The sequence below is a fragment of the Alexandromys fortis genome, unplaced genomic scaffold (assembly GCF_014885135.2).
Source record: "Alexandromys fortis isolate MF-2015 unplaced genomic scaffold, M_Fortis_MF-2015_v1.1 scaffold_200, whole genome shotgun sequence".
NCBI classification, from domain to species: Eukaryota; Metazoa; Chordata; class Mammalia; order Rodentia; family Cricetidae; genus Alexandromys; species Alexandromys fortis.
In genome coordinates this window covers 1,469,843-1,487,804 of record NW_026068148.1, presented here as the reverse complement: position 1 = coordinate 1,487,804, position 17,962 = coordinate 1,469,843, and the positions used below count along the sequence as shown (strand labels likewise).

At 37.7% G+C, this 17,962-nt stretch overlaps 1 protein-coding gene across 8 annotated transcripts in view; it reads left to right on the top strand.

Moving 5' to 3' along the window:
- Positions 1–17,962, top strand: part of Pak3 (p21 (RAC1) activated kinase 3) — a 267,703-nt gene that overhangs the window by 234,233 nt on the left and 15,508 nt on the right. For all 8 annotated transcript variants that reach the window (XM_050127197.1, XM_050127198.1, XM_050127201.1 and 5 more), the window contains 5 exons: positions 7,302–7,350; positions 7,608–7,720; positions 9,083–9,200; positions 10,849–10,948; positions 11,455–11,651. In XM_050127197.1, coding sequence (XP_049983154.1) covers positions 7,302–7,350; positions 7,608–7,720; positions 9,083–9,200; positions 10,849–10,948; positions 11,455–11,651 — 577 coding nt within the window. The remainder of the gene's footprint in view (positions 1–7,301; positions 7,351–7,607; positions 7,721–9,082; positions 9,201–10,848; positions 10,949–11,454; positions 11,652–17,962) is intronic.

The following is a 17,962-nucleotide window of genomic DNA, read 5'->3' as shown; positions in this document are numbered from 1 at the left end:
GGGGGTCACTTATGTACACTATCATATCATCTGCAAATAATGAAAGAAAAACTGTATTCTTTTAAACACTGCTTGGCCCATTATATCTAGCCTCTTCTCGGCTAACTCTCGCACCTGGACTAGCCCATTTCTAATAATGTGTGTAGCACCCCAAAGTGCGCCTACCGGGAAGATTCTAGCCTACGTCCATCCTGGGTTGGAGGTTCATCGCATCTGCCCAGGAGAGAGGAGCATGGCCTCTGTCTGAGGCATCTTACCTCACTTCCTCTTCCTCCTAGTATCCTCCTACCTAAGGGATGGCCTATCAAAATGGGCCAAGGCAGTTTGTTTATTACCAATGACCTTCCTCCATCAATGTTCCTTCATTTGTAATTTTAGAAAAATCATAAAAACTCATCTCCATAGTGACTTTTAGCACACAAATGTGTAGGAAAAATCTGGAGTGAAAGTGCAAGACAACAATGAGTCTATCTTGAAGAATATGTTTGCCAATGTCCAATATCTATATAATGCCAATGTCATGCCGTATTTCTCCAGGAATTAGCTCAGCTATATATCCTGGTTTGAGGGAAAGTGACAGAGAGATCAGTATTATTAAAATAACTTTGCTCCTGTTTATAAAGATATACATATGACCAAAGGAATTTTATGCAACTTATTATTATCTTAAAGTTCTAAAAGTAAATATATTAAATTAGATTTTTTTTCAGATTTTTCCCTACTATTCCACATATACTCTCGGATGAAGTTCCCATGTTGAAAACAAATAGTTCTAAGTCTTATTTTTAGGTTAACATGGCAAAGAGTGATTTTAATTATGGCATGTTGATAGATGCATTCATATACTTTGTTTTCATTTGCCCCCCTCCCTGCTGCCCATCCTTCTTAAAGGGTACTACAAATAGCTTCTTGGTTTAGATCATCTCAAAAAAATATATTGCTTAGAACTCAGGGATAAGTGCTAAGAATAAACCCTCTGACCTGTTTTTTATTGTTTTTGTCCTCCTTCAGGGTAAGAGCAGAAGTGGTGTCTAGTGTATTATACTTAAGGTTGGACCATCCATCCAAAAAGTATTTGCTTCCTCACCGAATCTATTTTAGAGCACACAGAGTAGAAACTGCTATGAAGTACTAAATAGATAGAGTCTAAGCTCTAAAATAGGTTCTGTGAGGTACAAGATTGGAAATACATTAACATTTCTGAAGAACAATGTTTATAGACCAGTGGAAGATGTCCTTTGTTCTACTTAATGCTCTTAAATGTCTTAAATGTCCCATGTTTTTACGCTGTCCCTTGTAAAGAAAGATGATGCCAATCAATCAAGCACCATTAGCAGAGTTTATACATTAAGCTGTTTTCTTTTTCTAGTCATAGTAATGAGCATGTATTAAGCCCCCCTTTCCTGGCCAGGCCCTCTTGAAACTAATGGCAAACACTGTGAAACAGCTGCTTTGACTTAATGTTGATGTGAGTAACTGAGAGCTATCTGGCATTTCCAGGGGTTAAGCTCTGCAACTCTGGCCCTGTTATCACTGGCCTATAACCCACTGAGTTTTCTGGCCTCACACCCATAGTGTGTTACATCTCCATTGGAAACAGACGGCCATGAATGAGTTGAGGAAAGCTATATCCTAGCTAAACAACAGAAAATTCCTTTTTGAATTTTGTAAAATTATTAATTAAAGATCATACCACTGGCTCTAACTGGATTCTGTGCATTTAGATCATCGGGTGATTGTTTACATAATTTATAGTATTTCATTCATTTTACCTTAAATGCACATATTTGGGAACTAAATTTCATGAGAGAAAACACCGAGCCACTCGCCTTAACATTATTGCACACAGTATTCTTCATTGTTCCTATGGATATCGAAGTCCTAGACAGGAATTTTGTACCTATTTAAGATGATTGTGTTTTACGTCTACTCTACCATTTCAACACAACAAGGGTACATGTATGACAGTATCAAACATGCATTTGTGCGACTTTATGTCAAGTGTACTTATGTAGTAAAAGAATTTCTCCATGGGGCCCTATTTAATAGTAACTCTCTTAAATAGTTGGAGCAGTTCCATTTTATCCCAGCTGTGTCAACGTACACATTAATAAGTTTCATTATGGCATCTTCATAAATAAAATGGCACACGTGAAAGATGTAGCTGGAAAAATGGTCGACAGCATCAGCTATTAGCTGTGTATCATAGCAAGCTACTCACCACTGCCCAGTTCCAACTTACTCATTTGTAAAATGAGGCAGATAGAGTTGCACAGAGTGGGCGCTAAGAGTTCATTTATTTCCAGCGAACTGGCAGAGAGAATGAATCAGTAAGATAAAGGGATTTCTACCAAGACCAGCATGGAAAGTAAGTAGATATAAAAACATCACCGTCGTAAGTTGGGATTATGTTCCTGACTGTGACTCATTAGCACCACGCTTAAACCTGTAAAACATTAAAAGGGAGTTGCCCCTATCCCTCGGGCGACCTCATTTATTCCCACCAGGCTCACTATGCGCCTCATTGCTTCCTGATGCCTTTTTCTCTTTATGCAGTCTGCAGAGTTTCTCCTAGCCTTGCTTTCTTGCCCCCCTATCCTCTAATTCATTTCCATGCTGACATTCAAAGTGATTTATCTCAACTGCTAGCCTAACCTAATAGTTGCCCTGGCAACTATTTTAGCATGGTTTAACATTGGCTCTTAGCAGGAAACCTCAAAACCTGGTGGAGAATGGAGATAATTAAACTGACTTGGAAGGAAGAAAAAAGGGAGAAATGGTGAATTGTTTGCTTCTTTCTAGACCCTTCAGGCTGGATGCCAGTGTTTCCATTTGAGGACTGTGCACTTGGCCACATCAAGGAGAGCCTATGGATAAAGCATCCGGTGCAAAGCTAAGAGCCTAGCAATAGTATCCGTCACACTGTGGTTGAAGAGGTTCCGTGGCTGAGCAATCTGTTAGTTTAATGTTCTCTAACCATGCTGGAGTTTCCAAGGAGTCCTACTTCATAGTTAGGAGAACTTTGTTACTTAGCTGTGTGCTATTGAGCATACCCCACCCACTCCAGGTACCTCAGTGTTCTCATCTGTAATGAGGAGGTTAAACTGGAAGATCTGATCTTCCATTCAGTTCTACTAGTGTATAATTTCCTTGTACCAGCTGAGGAACTGATATTAAGTTGTTGGTAAAAAAAAAAAAATCAAACTGGCAATGTTGTCCACTCAAGCATGCCAAGCATGCCAAGTCAGAGAATAAGGAATTTTATCCACCATCTTTACCAGCTTGTTTTGTGTCATTTTTACATCCTCAAATACTAATAGATGATAGTTTTAAAATTAAGAAGAAGTAAAAATATATTGTGTAAACATATGTATCGAGATGCTTTAATATACTCCAGGATGTTGCAAGGCTCATCTTTAGGAAATCTGTGTGCCATGTGATTGGTATAAGGATTATTTCCTAGTTACATATGTGCTTCAAATATTACAAAGAGGGGACTGTTAAACTTTATTTCCAACCACCTACAAGTGAATAACTTAAGTTATTTCTTTATGTGAACTAGGCTATGTATCTTGACCATGAGCTGTACTTATTAATAGTGATTTTTGTACTTTACTAAGTAAAATTAATTATACATTACTAGAATTTAGAGACCTTTAATGAGTACATGATATCAAACAGTCACATTATGATAGACTGGCCAAGAAATGAAATAAATATGGTATTTCAATGACCTCTATCTTAGGTAAGTATTGAATTTCTACAAATTTTGAAACATTTAAGTATCTTAAAAATTTCCAGACATGTAAAGAGTATCCTAGTCATCTATAGACTACAATTTGGAAGTTAGTTACTATATTAAAGTGCAATCAATGAAATAATAGTTATTGATAGCTACTTGGCAATTACTATATACCAGGGCCATATGCCTTTTAAACCTACCTTATATTTAGTCGAACTTCGAAGGTTAGAGAGTCACATAACTAGAAGGTGGCACGATTTGAACCAGGAGAGATCTGGATGAATGGAAAAGAGGAATGCTATTCTCAGCCCGGCAGTGGACAACTAATGTGATTTAATGGAATCTTGACGATATTGAGATCTCTTGGAGAAAAAAAAAAAAGACAAACAAACACACATTGAGTCAGAAATCAACCTTCAATTCTTAAAGTGTAAAAAGACAATAGATTTGAGAATCAGTGAAATGTTAGGTATGCTAACATGGAGTGGGTCATAGGGTACTAAGTTTTTCTGTACAGTATCTGAAGTTGTGCATTTTCCGTTGAAGATTCCAGAGAGAAGTTGCTCAAACCAGTGCCTTACTGATCAATGCAGGAAGGTCACCTACCTAACAACATGCTTGGGTTGAGGGGGGGCATGATAGGAACCCATTTTAAGAAAGAAGTGAGGAGGAAGTGAAAATTTCTCCCCACTGGATAATTGCATATATCTAGTAAAGTGATAGAAGGGCAAGTGAAGGGGAAATGTCCATTTGTTAGTAACCCATGCTCTTGAATTTCAGGGTCTTTAAATATGTGTGTTTGTAGCGAGCCTATGCCAATGTATGTAGTAAGTCTTGGATACTGGGGCTTCAGGATTAGGGCTCCAGCACGTTTAAGACAGTAAAATACTGAAGGGAATGGAGAAACCAAACAGAAAGAAAGAAAGCAAAGGGCTGAAAGGTGAGCCTCCAAAGATGGTAAACACTCATCCCTCTCACACTTTTAGTCCCCAGAGCAGTGGAAATGGGTTTCATGGTTTGAGGAGGACCCACGGAGAATAAGGGGAAAGTCAGTTACCATGTGGGCTAGCCTTCTATCATGCTAGCTTTAACTAGACCAGCTCTCATCTTACTTTTTTTTTTATGTATTGTTACTTCCCATGTATGATTTTTTAATGTGTTCTAAGCTTGAAGAGTAACAAGAAAACTGCAAAACCATTTCTTGAGGGAGAGAGGCTGAAAAATTTTTTTTGATAAATTGTGCAAACAAATCACCCTTAAAACCCTGCTGTTGAAAAGTATAGCTATGGTAGCAAGGTTTTCAGGGCTGGACCTCTGGGAGAGGGCAACCAGCAGTCAGCACATGAGTTTTTCTCTGCTCTGAAGTGAATAGCTACAGCAGCAGTAAGAACTAATAACAGCAGGGACCATACTAAGCTTCAACACTGATGTGGACTCAGGGCCAAATGCTTTCTTAACTCGTGTCCTTTGCCACTATTTCATTTCACAAATGCTGTCATTCTTCTGCGCCGGAAGGTATGCAAGTGTTTTAACTATCTGAAGATAAAGCAAATAAGGATTTTTTTAAAAACATAAATTTGAGGCGCTCCTTGGGGCTTATTCCTGATAAAATATGCATCAGGTTGAGACGATCTATTCCTCTGAACGCAGCCTAACTCTGAGTTCAAGAGGATAAATCACATGCTGGCCCCAAACTCAGGAATGGCGAATGCCTTATTCCAAGAAGGAAGTGTCTCATGAAGATTCGACTGGAGGAAATACTTTATTGAAAGGAAAGATATTGTTATAATTGAATATTTGCTTAAGAATATTCTCATTAATGTGTGCATTCAACAAATATTTATGGGGCATCAACTATAAACTCTGAATGCATAATCTCTAATATACAGTATCAAAGATAGATTTGTCTGATATAAGCACAAACCATTTTGAGAATTGCTAAGTGCTCATTCAGGTAACACCTAGAGATTAAGTGTAATATTTAGCCTCATTTCAAAAGCTAATTCTAAAGCTAAGTAGGCTGTGGTTTGTATGTTGTATAACCTGGGAAGGTTACTCAACCTTTCTGCCTCTCAGGCTTCTGATTTAGGACACGAGAATAGTGTATATAAATATGGGAATGATCACATAAAACCATGTATATAAAGTTCTCAGCACTGCCCGAGACACAGACTACATTCAATACACACTTACCGTTACTGTAATCACTGGGAAATTATTAGCCGATTGTTACGCTGCATGTGATAGTGAGACGATCATAAACTTCTGATACTTAGACCAATATGTTTTGCCCTAGTGTATCCATTTCTTTTTCTGGGAACAGGTAATATAAGTGTCATAGGTTTTTGAGAAATATTTTGGCTCATCCAGGGAGAAGATTCGTAAAGAAATGTCTGACATAAGAAACCAATTCCTGATTCTAGAGTTGTGGCTCATTACTGTAGTCCCAGTATTTGAGAGGCTGAAGTTAAACAATCACAACAAAGCCATTCTGAGTTATATAGGGGCAAGAGAAACAGAGAGATAGAGACAGCAGACAGGCAGAAAGACAGAGAGATAGAGACAGCAGGCAGACAGGCAGGAATCCCTAAACCTAAACACCTAAACCTTAGAGCGTTGTTATATTGTCTAGTAAATAAATCACTGAGCAAATTTCTATCCTAGCTGGGCTTTTGTCATCTGTTTTTTGCTTTGCCACAAATGAAATAGTTACTCCTCATCTAGAGATGATGGGGGGAAGACCTTCAGAAAACATGTGCTATTCACAGAAAGATACTGAACTGGACAACATATTTTTAAGTTAAAATAAAATAGAAGCATAAATACTACAAAGACTCAAGGAATGATGCATTTTTTTAAGTTAAGTTATTTCACAGGAGTGAAGACTCACAGAAATTGTTGAGGATTGGGCGCAAAGCAAAACAAAGCTGAAGCCCTCTAGCAGAGTCACACTTTCATCCCTGTGTGCAGGCACAGCACTGACACAGCACTGGAAGGGACTGAAGCATTAAAGCCAGATTGAGAGAGGCCTAAAGTAGCTACCCCATCCACGTGCTAAAAATAATGGTTATATTACAGCTGCCTAAGCAAAAGATGATCTATTCTTTTTTGAAATTTACTGCTGGTTAATCAGAGTCCCAAAATGTTGGTTGTTTTAATATATGAAGAATATTACAAATATTTCATGGCTTCCCTGAGGAGATCAAGGCCAGTATACTAAATCCATGAATGCCTGGTGCAGTGCCCAAGAACTGGGGCCAGAAAGAAAAGGGAGGTCCTGGTCCACCATGGAGGGTTCGTTGTGATAGATTTAGATGTAGTGACTATAAAAGGCACTTGTTGTGATACTGTGTGCTTATAACTTTTCTAAAGAAGGAAATCTAGTACTAAGTGCTTAGACCACAGTCATTGTTAAGAGGCTGCACCAGTCTTACTTCATCACTGAATCTTGATCTTGCTAACTTAACTCTCCTCACAAGGAATCACATTTTCATACATGGGATATCTATGGCAAACACCTTGATTCCTTTTTCATTGGGTATATTTTTCACTTTTCCAGGGCATCAGGTACTGTTTATACAGCACTAGACATTGCAACAGGACAAGAGGTATGTGCTACCATTCTTTGTTGTTTTTCCTTGTGTTTGCCAAGTTTTCTTGTTGATGGCATGTGTGTTTAGTGTGTTGCACTAGGTTACAATGAGAGTTTAAATCTGTTGGTGTGTAAAATATTTGAAATATATAGTAATGATTGACCAAAGAAAAGATACATATTTGTAGAACAGAAAAAACAGTAAATAATGAATTTGCATGTTACTTACGTATATATAATAATAACTTGTTCCTTATTTTAATGCTCAATCAGGTGGCCATAAAGCAAATGAACCTTCAACAGCAACCCAAAAAGGAATTAATTATTAATGAAATTCTTGTCATGAGGGAAAATAAGAACCCCAATATTGTTAATTATTTAGATAGGTAAGTATTTTCTTTCTAAGGTGTTATTTTCTTGTCAAATCATTTATTGTGAATTTACTACTTTGATAATCATTTGCAAATATTTCTGAAATGATACATAGTAATAAAGTAAATCTTTGTCTACCCATCAAACATTTGAAATTATGTTTTATGGACTTGGTTCTAAACAAAGCTAGTTTGTGTGATTTCCTTTTGAGGATGGTGGCTCTCTGTTACCAGGAAATGGACTGGTAGATCTAGGAGAAAACAATGGTGTTTTAATCATTTCATCAAATGTCTGTTTGGAGCCAGTATGGTCCCTGGGAGGCTGAGTAAAGAAAGCAGACAACAATAGCCCTGTTCTAATGGGTGCTTTATGATTAACTGACAGTGAGGCCAGAGGAATTGAGACTTTAACCTTTTTCCTAAAGCAGGTATTTAGCTGATGAAACTCCTCTTTCATCAGCTGGATTAAGCGGGTGTTACAAATGGACACTTAAACGCTGTGCTAAGTCTTCTTTTGTGGTTACCCTGTCTCTTCCCGTTTCACTCGCTGTTTGCTTAGCATGGCTCCGTTGAGGTTTCTGATGGGAGGTGAAGGAACTAAGGCTAGATCCAACCTCCATGAGCTTAAGGGCTCGCTGCCTGTCTTAGGTCAACAGACATGGATATGGTAGGGCAATGAGCACTGAACAGACACTGAAGTTTCAAGCTTTGATCAATGTTTCCCACGCACCCTTTCTGGCCCACCTGCAGCAGTATGACGAGAACGCGAGTTGTGCATCTGCAATTTTGTAAAACTTACATTCAGACTTTTTAAAGGGGCTAATTTCTAGCCATTTGTCCATGACTAATGACAATAGAACCTGTGAAATTTGAATTTTAAGAGATTTGCCAAGTAGATCCCCAAAATACTGTAGTTTGAGCAGCGCAGAATAGGACTTTTTGCTTCATAGTGAGGTAGAGTTTTGTTTGTTAGTTTGATTTTTTAAAATATCCCTGCAGTTCAGGATGGCCTGGAACTTACACACACCCAAGGCTAACCTTGAGCTCCTAGACAACATACTTTATCCTCCCAAGCAGGTGCGATTACTGGTGTATGCCACCATACCAGGCTTAGTGGATTGCATATTAAGGCAGAGTGAGTCACTGTGTTCACTCTTCTCTATAAGAAGTTAGTAATAATTGATTTGAGTAATCTACTCTTTTCCTAAATTGGGAGGCTACCCAGTAACCTTAATTCCTATATGACAGCACTGGAGATTGTTTCTCAATAATCACTTAAAGATAATGGGCATGACACTATTAACTTTCATCCCAAATGAGACCTGAGTCTTTACCTCCTCAGTCCAAAGTCAAAGTATTTTTCTTTTCTTATTATAGCTACTTAGTGGGTGATGAGCTGTGGGTAGTCATGGAGTACTTGGCTGGCGGCTCTTTAACTGATGTGGTCACAGAAACCTGTATGGATGAAGGACAGATAGCAGCTGTCTGTAGAGAGGTAAGAAAAGAGAATATTTCTTGCTTGTGAGACCCATAAAATTTGTTAAAGCTTTCTTTCTGGATGTTCAGAATATTTCTAGCATCAAAATAGCAATAACGTATTTTCTCGACTCAAAATACTAGAAAATGTATTTAAACTATAAATTAATATCATGTCCTTGCGTCACCTTCTCCAGACCCTTATTTATGGTAGTTGCTTTTCTGTGGCTCTTTAAGCTCTAACATGCTACTCAGGAGACACTTGATCTAAGCCCACACATAACAGTGCCAGGGAACATGGCCAGTTGCTATGCTCACATGGGATTCCTTTTTGATTTGTGGGAATTTTTACAAGATAAATGCTGTGTTCCTCATGTTCAATGAGTTCCATAGAATACAAACTGCATTATATTTCCATTTATTTTCCAGAAAGCTATTTTTTTTATTTTTAACACATATTTTGATTCTTTCCCTGTGTATGTGTGTGTTGTGTGTGTGTCTATGTGTGTGGGGTGTGTGTATGTGTGTGGGGAGTGGGTGTGTATGTATATGTGGGGGGGTGTATATGTATATGGTGTGTGTGTATGTATGTATGTGGGGAGTGGGTGTGTGTGTATGTGTGTGGTGTGTGTGTATGTGTGGGGTGTGTGTGGGGTGTGGGGGTATATGTGTGTATGTGTATGGGGAGTGGGTGTGTGTGTATATGTGTGTGAGGTGTGTTTGTGTATATACTATGTGTGCATATGGAATTAGAGAACAGCTTTTGGGACTCGGTTCTTTGCTTCCATCCTGTGAGTCCTGGGATCTGAGCTCAAGTTATATACCTCGGTAGTCAGTGTGATCCATCTCACAGTCGTCCCTCACCCCACAAAGTAATTGCTTTACAGTATTCCCTGAATATTCCTTATATTGAACCTGAGGATCTGTCATCTATAAGGAGAGATGAATGTTTCTGCCTTTAGTTTCTCGCCACTTTGACGATGTTTTATTCCATTGTTTTGACCAATATTGCTTTTACAGCATACACCCTCCAATGGGGTCTAATCATCAAATTTTCCACAAAGTAAAATAAAAACTTGAAAACCAAACCAAAGATAGTGCAACCGAGCTAAATGATATTAATCTTTCAGCTAGTAGTATATTCTACCTGAACCTGTATTTTGTATCTTTTAATATTACAAGACAAAAGCATTTCCAAACAAGTACCTTTAGTTACTTTAGAACTGGAAGCCATCCTCAAACCTGTCCATCAGAAATAGCCCAAGAAAATTATTTCAATTTCACATTCCTGTTTTCCATGCTAGATCTACTGAATCAAACTTCATTCACCATGTATACTGACACTTATAGAATCATCTAGAAATCTAAACCAAAACATGATTATGCTAACTGGTCAACTGGACTACTATTACAGTAACTAGTACTGATTGTTGCATTATCCACTTCATTATTTACTCTATAATGAGATACATGAGCCCTCAAATACATAAAGCTGAGTATCATCATTGATGTAAACGGTAAGGCAGTTTGAAAATGGTGTTAAAGCATTCATTAATCTACATCGTTTAATAACATCAAATCACAACCTTTACAAAAAGAAAAAAATCTTTGTGATATAATTAAAAATCTTTGTGATACAATTAGAACTTTTTTTTCTGATTCGATAGTGCCTCCAAGCTTTGGATTTCTTGCACTCAAACCAAGTGATCCATAGAGACATAAAGAGTGACAATATTCTCCTCGGGATGGATGGTTCTGTCAAACTGAGTATGTATTTTGATTCAGATATTTCAGAAAATATCAAGGAATTTCTACTGTCCAACTGTCTACCTTGAGAAGATAATGTTTTCTGAAAGTGATTTATTTGAAAGTAGTTAAAGCTTAATTTGAATTAAAGAACTTGTCTGATAGTCTGTTCCTATAGACTATGACCAGCTGTTTTTGGGAATTAATATTTCAGAATGTCTAGTAGTATCCAGAATGAATGGATAGCAAATAACTAACTAGAAATGGAAAACTTTCGTAAATATATGTGAAGGTATTAGGAGGGAATGATATAGAATTCTACTAAAATGGTATTCCTATTTGTCAATTGATTCAGACCCCTTTAAAATCAGTAGTAGCTGAGGGATTGGGTCATGATCAAGATGTGAGCAAAGCATTGGCAAATGCTCATTTTCACATTTAAGGAAGGTTCGGCCACATGGGAAAATAAACTATTGCAAAAAAAATAATTATTTGGGCTCATTTTAATAGACTTTTCTTCTCTACAGCTGATTTTGGGTTCTGTGCTCAAATCACTCCTGAGCAAAGTAAACGAAGCACTATGGTGGGAACTCCCTACTGGATGGCACCTGAGGTGGTAACTCGGAAAGCTTATGGTCCAAAAGTTGATATCTGGTCTCTGGGGATCATGGCCATTGAAATGGTGGAAGGTGAACCTCCTTACCTTAATGAAAACCCACTCAGGGTAAGTCAGGAAAATTCATGTACTTTCTGCCCCCCAAAAAAGGGGGGAAGAAAAAATACCATTTAATGATTCGTCAAATTGGTCAGAACTCGAACTTTCTTGGAACAAGCAACACAGAGACACTGAGTTATGATTTATAAATTGCTTTGACTTTAAAGTACCTTGTTCTCGGTCTCTCTCACAAAAGTCTTCAATATTATTTGATAGACAGCTTCCTACTATAAAACTGTAGAAAAGAATGTGGGAAGAAAGGGTGTTTTATCATGTGCTCTTGTTTCATAATTACTTTAACAAAGTAAAACAATACATTTCCAGAAGCAGTTATCATTTTTAAGTTGAATTTTTTTTCTTTGTTGTCAGTAATGATTCATTGAGCAAGAACAGCTTGGTTGACATTGAATGAGACAGAAATAGACATAGCTTCAGCCTGATGAAATCACAAACTTAATTAGAAGTTTGTCAAATAGAAGATGAACGGAAATTATTTGGGTTAGAGAACTCGGTTTATACTACATAATTGGAGGGTTGATCCTCAAATGGTTCAGTTACCTCTGAAAAGAAAAAAATATGTAAATAAAACTTTCCAACTCATACCCTAACCCCAATGGCTTTATTCAGATATGTGTAGTTGATCGTTGGGTAAAGTCAAATACAAAAGAAGCACTTGCTTATTGTAGATGTAAGTCAAAAACTATTGAGTTATATATAACTTCACAGTAAACCAAAAGTCATATTTCATATGCATAAAGGACGTGAGATTGTTGCTAAATGAAAATAAGCACAATTTCAAGTCTGTTCTTAAAATTCACACACAACAGTTCTAAAGTCTGTGTCATTATTATGACGAGTCTAATACTGTGTTTTATCCTTTGTACACAAAACCCATTGCCCTTGATCATGAGTTAAACGTATTCTCAATATGTTTGCAAATTCTATATTCAAACCAAATACGTGTGGCTTTCTATACATGTCAAGAAATCTGTGAAGTAAATGCCTATTTGTTTTTGCAGTTGAAAATTGAATTTTTTGAAATTGAGAGTCATGTTGCCAAAACAGAGGGAGAGACCTCCTCTAATCCTCAATTATTTTGATTCCACCCTGGCACTTGGCTGCTGATCTGTCCCTACACGGATTAGAAAACAACAGATATGAGTGAATGCCTTCATGAATCCTGTGGGCTGTTATGTTTGTCTCACAAAACAATCTGGAAGTGAGCTGTGTGCATTGAATAGCTGCCTGCAGGGCTGAGTGGAAAAGAAGGGGCATTTTCCCACCACTTGTGGGTCATCCCTCCATATGTTTATCAAGTCCACCCCTGACCTGTTGGACAGTGCATCAGGATAACTACAAAGGTGTTTCTTTACTGTTTAACTACCTTCGCCCATTAAGAAACAGTGGTGGAAGAACACATCAGGTCTGTTGTTTCTATGAATTTCCTCCCTTAAATCTTTGAACTTTAGAGGCACTAAATGGATTATAGTGTTTTGCTTTCTGCCTTCTGCTGAGTAACTTACAACCTGCAGAATTTAAGGATTGAATATGGCTATGTAAGGCAACTGGTCTCAGTAATGCATTTATTGCTCTCTTCTGTTCCTTAGTCATAATTTCTCTCTCTTAAGCAAGACTGCTAATTATTAGGAAAAAGGTAAACAAGTTTTAACCTCCATAGTCATCTTCTAGCCTGAGATTGGAACTCATAATTATAGCTTGTCTCTTAAAATCCATAGCCTTCTATCAAAACAAGTAATTGTAAATTAATAAACCACATAGTTCAGGAAGCCTCCATTAAGACTGTCACAAAAAAAAGACGTGTCGGAAAGTCTACCTTGTTGAATTGCACTGACAAGGACTGACTGTAACCTTGTGCCCTATTCTCTTTATGTGATTGGCCTCTGGTTAATTAATCAGTCAGTCCATGTTGAGCCAGCCTGATTTTGAAGCTCTTTTCTTCTAGACACCAGAAATATTTTTAAGCTTTATTGTAACTCTTCTATCCTGACCTATCTGGCCTCATTTGGGACTTGAAAAGAGTATTCATTGAATCCAGGGGAAGACGGCAGACTGAAAGATACAGGGTGACACTATAGGGAGCTCACTTTTTCATTGATTCTGGGAACCTGACACAGTGTTGGGAACTAGAAAACCATGCAACTTTAGGAGAGGCAGGAAAGAGCACTCACGTTTTTTCTTGAAAATTATCCCAATCTACCACCAGTTCACCATTTGTAGACTTTGAAACAGGTGAAAGTAAAGGGGGGGGGGAGGAGTTAAAATGATACTATAAAGAGTGGCATGCACTTGTGGGGGGCAAAAACACCCAGTTAAGTACTCAAGGTACTTAAGTATGTCCTGACTATGTAACTTAAACGCTCTGGACATTTTGAAAAGTCACTTAAAACCCTTATAAACCTGTTTCCTTTCTGTGAATAGGGATAATATCTATCTTGCTGAATCTACATGAAAATTAGGTGAATGATATATGTAAATAATTTAGCTCCGTGTTTAATTCATTGTAGAAAATATATGTGTAAGTTTATAAACATGAACAGAAAAGAAAGGAAAGGGAGAGAAGATATTTAAAGTTATTTTTGCTCATTCAATGGATTCACCGTGCCCCACCTATTATCCGACTCCCATGGAGTGCAGGATTCTGTACAGTTTAATATAAATACCAGGAAAGGTCATATTAAACAGAACAGGTTCCAAGTGAAGTCTCAGGCTGTGCATTACAAAGTTGCTTGCATTTCACGGTGGCTTGTATTTTTGTTATGCTTGATTCAATTAAGCAAATTGTCTGCAATATTGACTGCTAATATACATTTGATACAAAAATTGACTGCTTCTTTTGGCCAGTAATAAAAATATTGAAATTTTTAAAATGTAAATAAATTGACCTAATTTGCTCATGAAATTCTTTTAAAAGATCAGAGAGTTATTAGCTGTATTGATGTTGTGGTATTGCCAACTCTTCTAGAGACAGAGAGGAGACTGCCTTCTTATTGTCCTCCTCACTGTCCAGTGCCTTAAGTGTACAATTAACTTAATTGGCCTTGGACATGTTGTTCTGTCACCCATGAGCAATATTATGCAGTCTCTAATAAATAAGTGCCTCATTCCTTCTGTTTGCCAAAGTAACTGGGGCTTAAACCAAATCCATCTTTCTCTGTGAATATGCACATCAAACACTGATCTTTCTTTGTTGATACCATTTTTCTGCTAATGGATGATACATTTTGTTAAAAGTTGTGATCATAAAGACCTGATTCTAATGAGATAGTTATTTCTATCTATGAAACCAAACTTTCATTTGTTTTCCTAATTCAACACAAAAAGAGTATCTTTCTTTTAAAAATTATGTTTACCCTCACACATAGTAAGTTTGTTCTTATCAAGCTGTGATGAATTTTGGTTCTCCTGAAATGTCTGTGTGATGTCCACTTGAAGTCCATACAGAACCTGTTATAATCCCATTTTATGTTTTTATATGTCACTTTCTAGCCCCATTTAAGTGTTTGCTTTATGCCTTTGTTTTAAGCATTAGTGGGGCTGTATCAAACACTGATCCACTGGAATACACTTACTGCTTCCACTGCCCAAAGCAGCCTGTGGTATAGTGTGTGAACCACACCCCCTACTTGTGTTTCTCGTGCTTTTACATAGGAGTCCTCTGTGGTGCTTAAAAGCTAATAACATTGGATTCTATCCCTTAGGAAAAACTGGAAACTAGAACTAGGCCAAAAGTGAATCTATATGGCAAGACCTTAGTAGAACACTGTTTACAATAAGAAGCATTCCTTCATCTCTGTTTGAGCACAGTTGCTTACCCAGGAAAACACATTCTGCTCATACTGTCCATTTCATTTAAGAAATCATAAATAAGAGCATCAAAGCCTAGTTGAAATCTTGTTCACTTTTCCTCCTTTGTCAGACTTAGCACTGTAGAAGGAGCGGCGGGCCCCTTCCCGCCTCCCAGCTCCCGGCCACCGGCTAAATTTACCCAAAATAATTACACGGAAACTGTATTCTTTTAAACACTGCCTGGCCCATTAGTTCCACCCTTTTATTGGCTAACTCTCACATCTTGATTAACCATTTCTATTAATGTGTGTAGCATCACGAGGTGGTAGCTTACTGGGAAGATTCTAACCACCATCTGTCTTGGGTAGGAGAAGCATGGCGACTGTCTGACTTGGCTTCTTTCTCCCAGCATTCTGTTCAGTCTACTCCATCTACCTAATTTTCTGTCCTATCAAAGGCCAAGGCAGTTTCTTTATTAACCAATGAAAGTAACAGATAGACAGATGACCCTCCTCCATCATAGCACTATATATCTTAGCTTCTTTTTTGGTGCTTTGATAAAAAATACCCTGACAAGAGCAATGTAAGGCAGAAAATGTTTAAATTCAGAATCTCAGGTTACAGTCTATCATTACAGGGAAGTCAACAGGCAGTAGAAACTTGAAGTGTCCAGTTTCAATATATCTACAGTCAAGATTAAAGGACAGTGAATTAATAACTATATGCTAGTGTTCAGCTAGCTTTTCTCATTCTTCTACAATACATTGGGCAGGTCTTTACACACCTGGAGCAAAGAAAATCCATGCATAGAGGTCAACCAAATCTAGACAACCCCTCATTGAGACTCTTCCCAGGTGCTTCTGGATTATACCAAGTTAGCAGTTCAAATTATCACATTATAAAAAAGGAACAATGTTAGTTAAGTATACATCTCCATGATATAACTTTTTTGAATGAATTTTTGTCTTCTGCAATCAGAGTTTGTATTTAAAATAAGCCAGCAGCTGAGTGCCTAGCATATACTGGAACATAAGGTAACCATAGGTGTGACTGTATTGCCTCTATGACTGTGAAGAAAGAAGGGTAACAACTCAAGTAAAGCCCTGCTGCCACATTAAGAGACTTCCTCCGTTCCTTTTTACTGGCTCTTAAAGTACTGCACAAATGTCAAATTTCTTACTTTTTCTCTTATAACCAGAGCAGGTATGTCTCAAGACCATTATGCAAAATGAGAGAAGCCCTAGCGCCTGAACAACAGCAACTAAGGGCCAAACTGCATCTTTTTCCCTCCAACCACTGGAACCTGTGCTGTGGATTGGAATGTCTGGGTTTGATGGCGCGTGCTCATTTGGAATTAAAGTCAGACATAAACTTCCTGAACACCAGAGAAGCAAGCATACTTTGGTAGCACTCAGTCAATATTGTTTTGAATGTATTTCAGGGAGAGCTGGGAGCATTCCCTTCTTTTTCCATAAGCCGCTGTGGAACAGCAAACTTTATTGATGGGTTGTTGACACTCCTCTTCCTTTGAAGGCTTAACCTATGCCTAAAAGGAGGGCGAGAGTTGGGATAACTACAAGTAAAATAATTATGGAATAGTAGCAGCATTTCTTTTTAATAAGAGAAAAATTGCCTGGTCAAAAGATAGGAAGCCCTTAAGAATCATTGCTTGTGAAGAATTCGACATAGGAAAGTGGGACTTAGCCATGTGAAAGCTGCAAGTTTCCTTTAGATTAAACAGAAGCAGACAGTTCAAACTTGTGAGTTATGACCCAGAAGAAAGCCAAGGGAGAAACTGATTCCATAGCAAACTAAAACCCAAGAAGCTAACCAGGCATAGCAAAAGGAATGTTTTAAAATGTGGTGATCAAGAAACCATTGTTGGCCAAAGAGATTCCCCTAGCCTGTGATTTTTCTTATCATTCCTCAGAGTACTTACAGGCAAGGATGTTTTGGGTATAGCCCAGGGCCACATATGCGTATTCCTCTAATAAGTACCATACCATTGGCTAAGGAATTAAGGCTGTCAAAATCAAAGATCATTGTTAAGAAACGAATCTTGGGTTGTGGTTGTACATTTACCCATGGAAATATCCACTCATAAGTTCTATTTTATGGCTTTTGAAATATGAATTCACCAAGAAAATCAGAGTTTTCCTGAAATTGAAGATTACTTCTGACTTTTGTTTTTGTTTTGATTTATGTCCTTTCTAACTTGGTCACATTATCATTTTAGAAAACCATTTGCACTCTGATAAGAAGATACCTAGAAAGTTCTTAGCTGAGCCTCTCGGCACACCACCACGTTATTTTCATCAAGGCAGTTTATACCAGGGAAAAGTCAGAGTTTAAACCAGTGGTTCTCTACCTTCCCAATGCCGTGACCCTTTAATACAGTTCCTCAGGTTGTGGTGACTTCCAACCAAAAAATTATTATGTTGCTACTGCATAACTTTAATTTTGCTACTGTTATGAATCATATGATATCTGATATGTGATACCAAAAAGGTCTT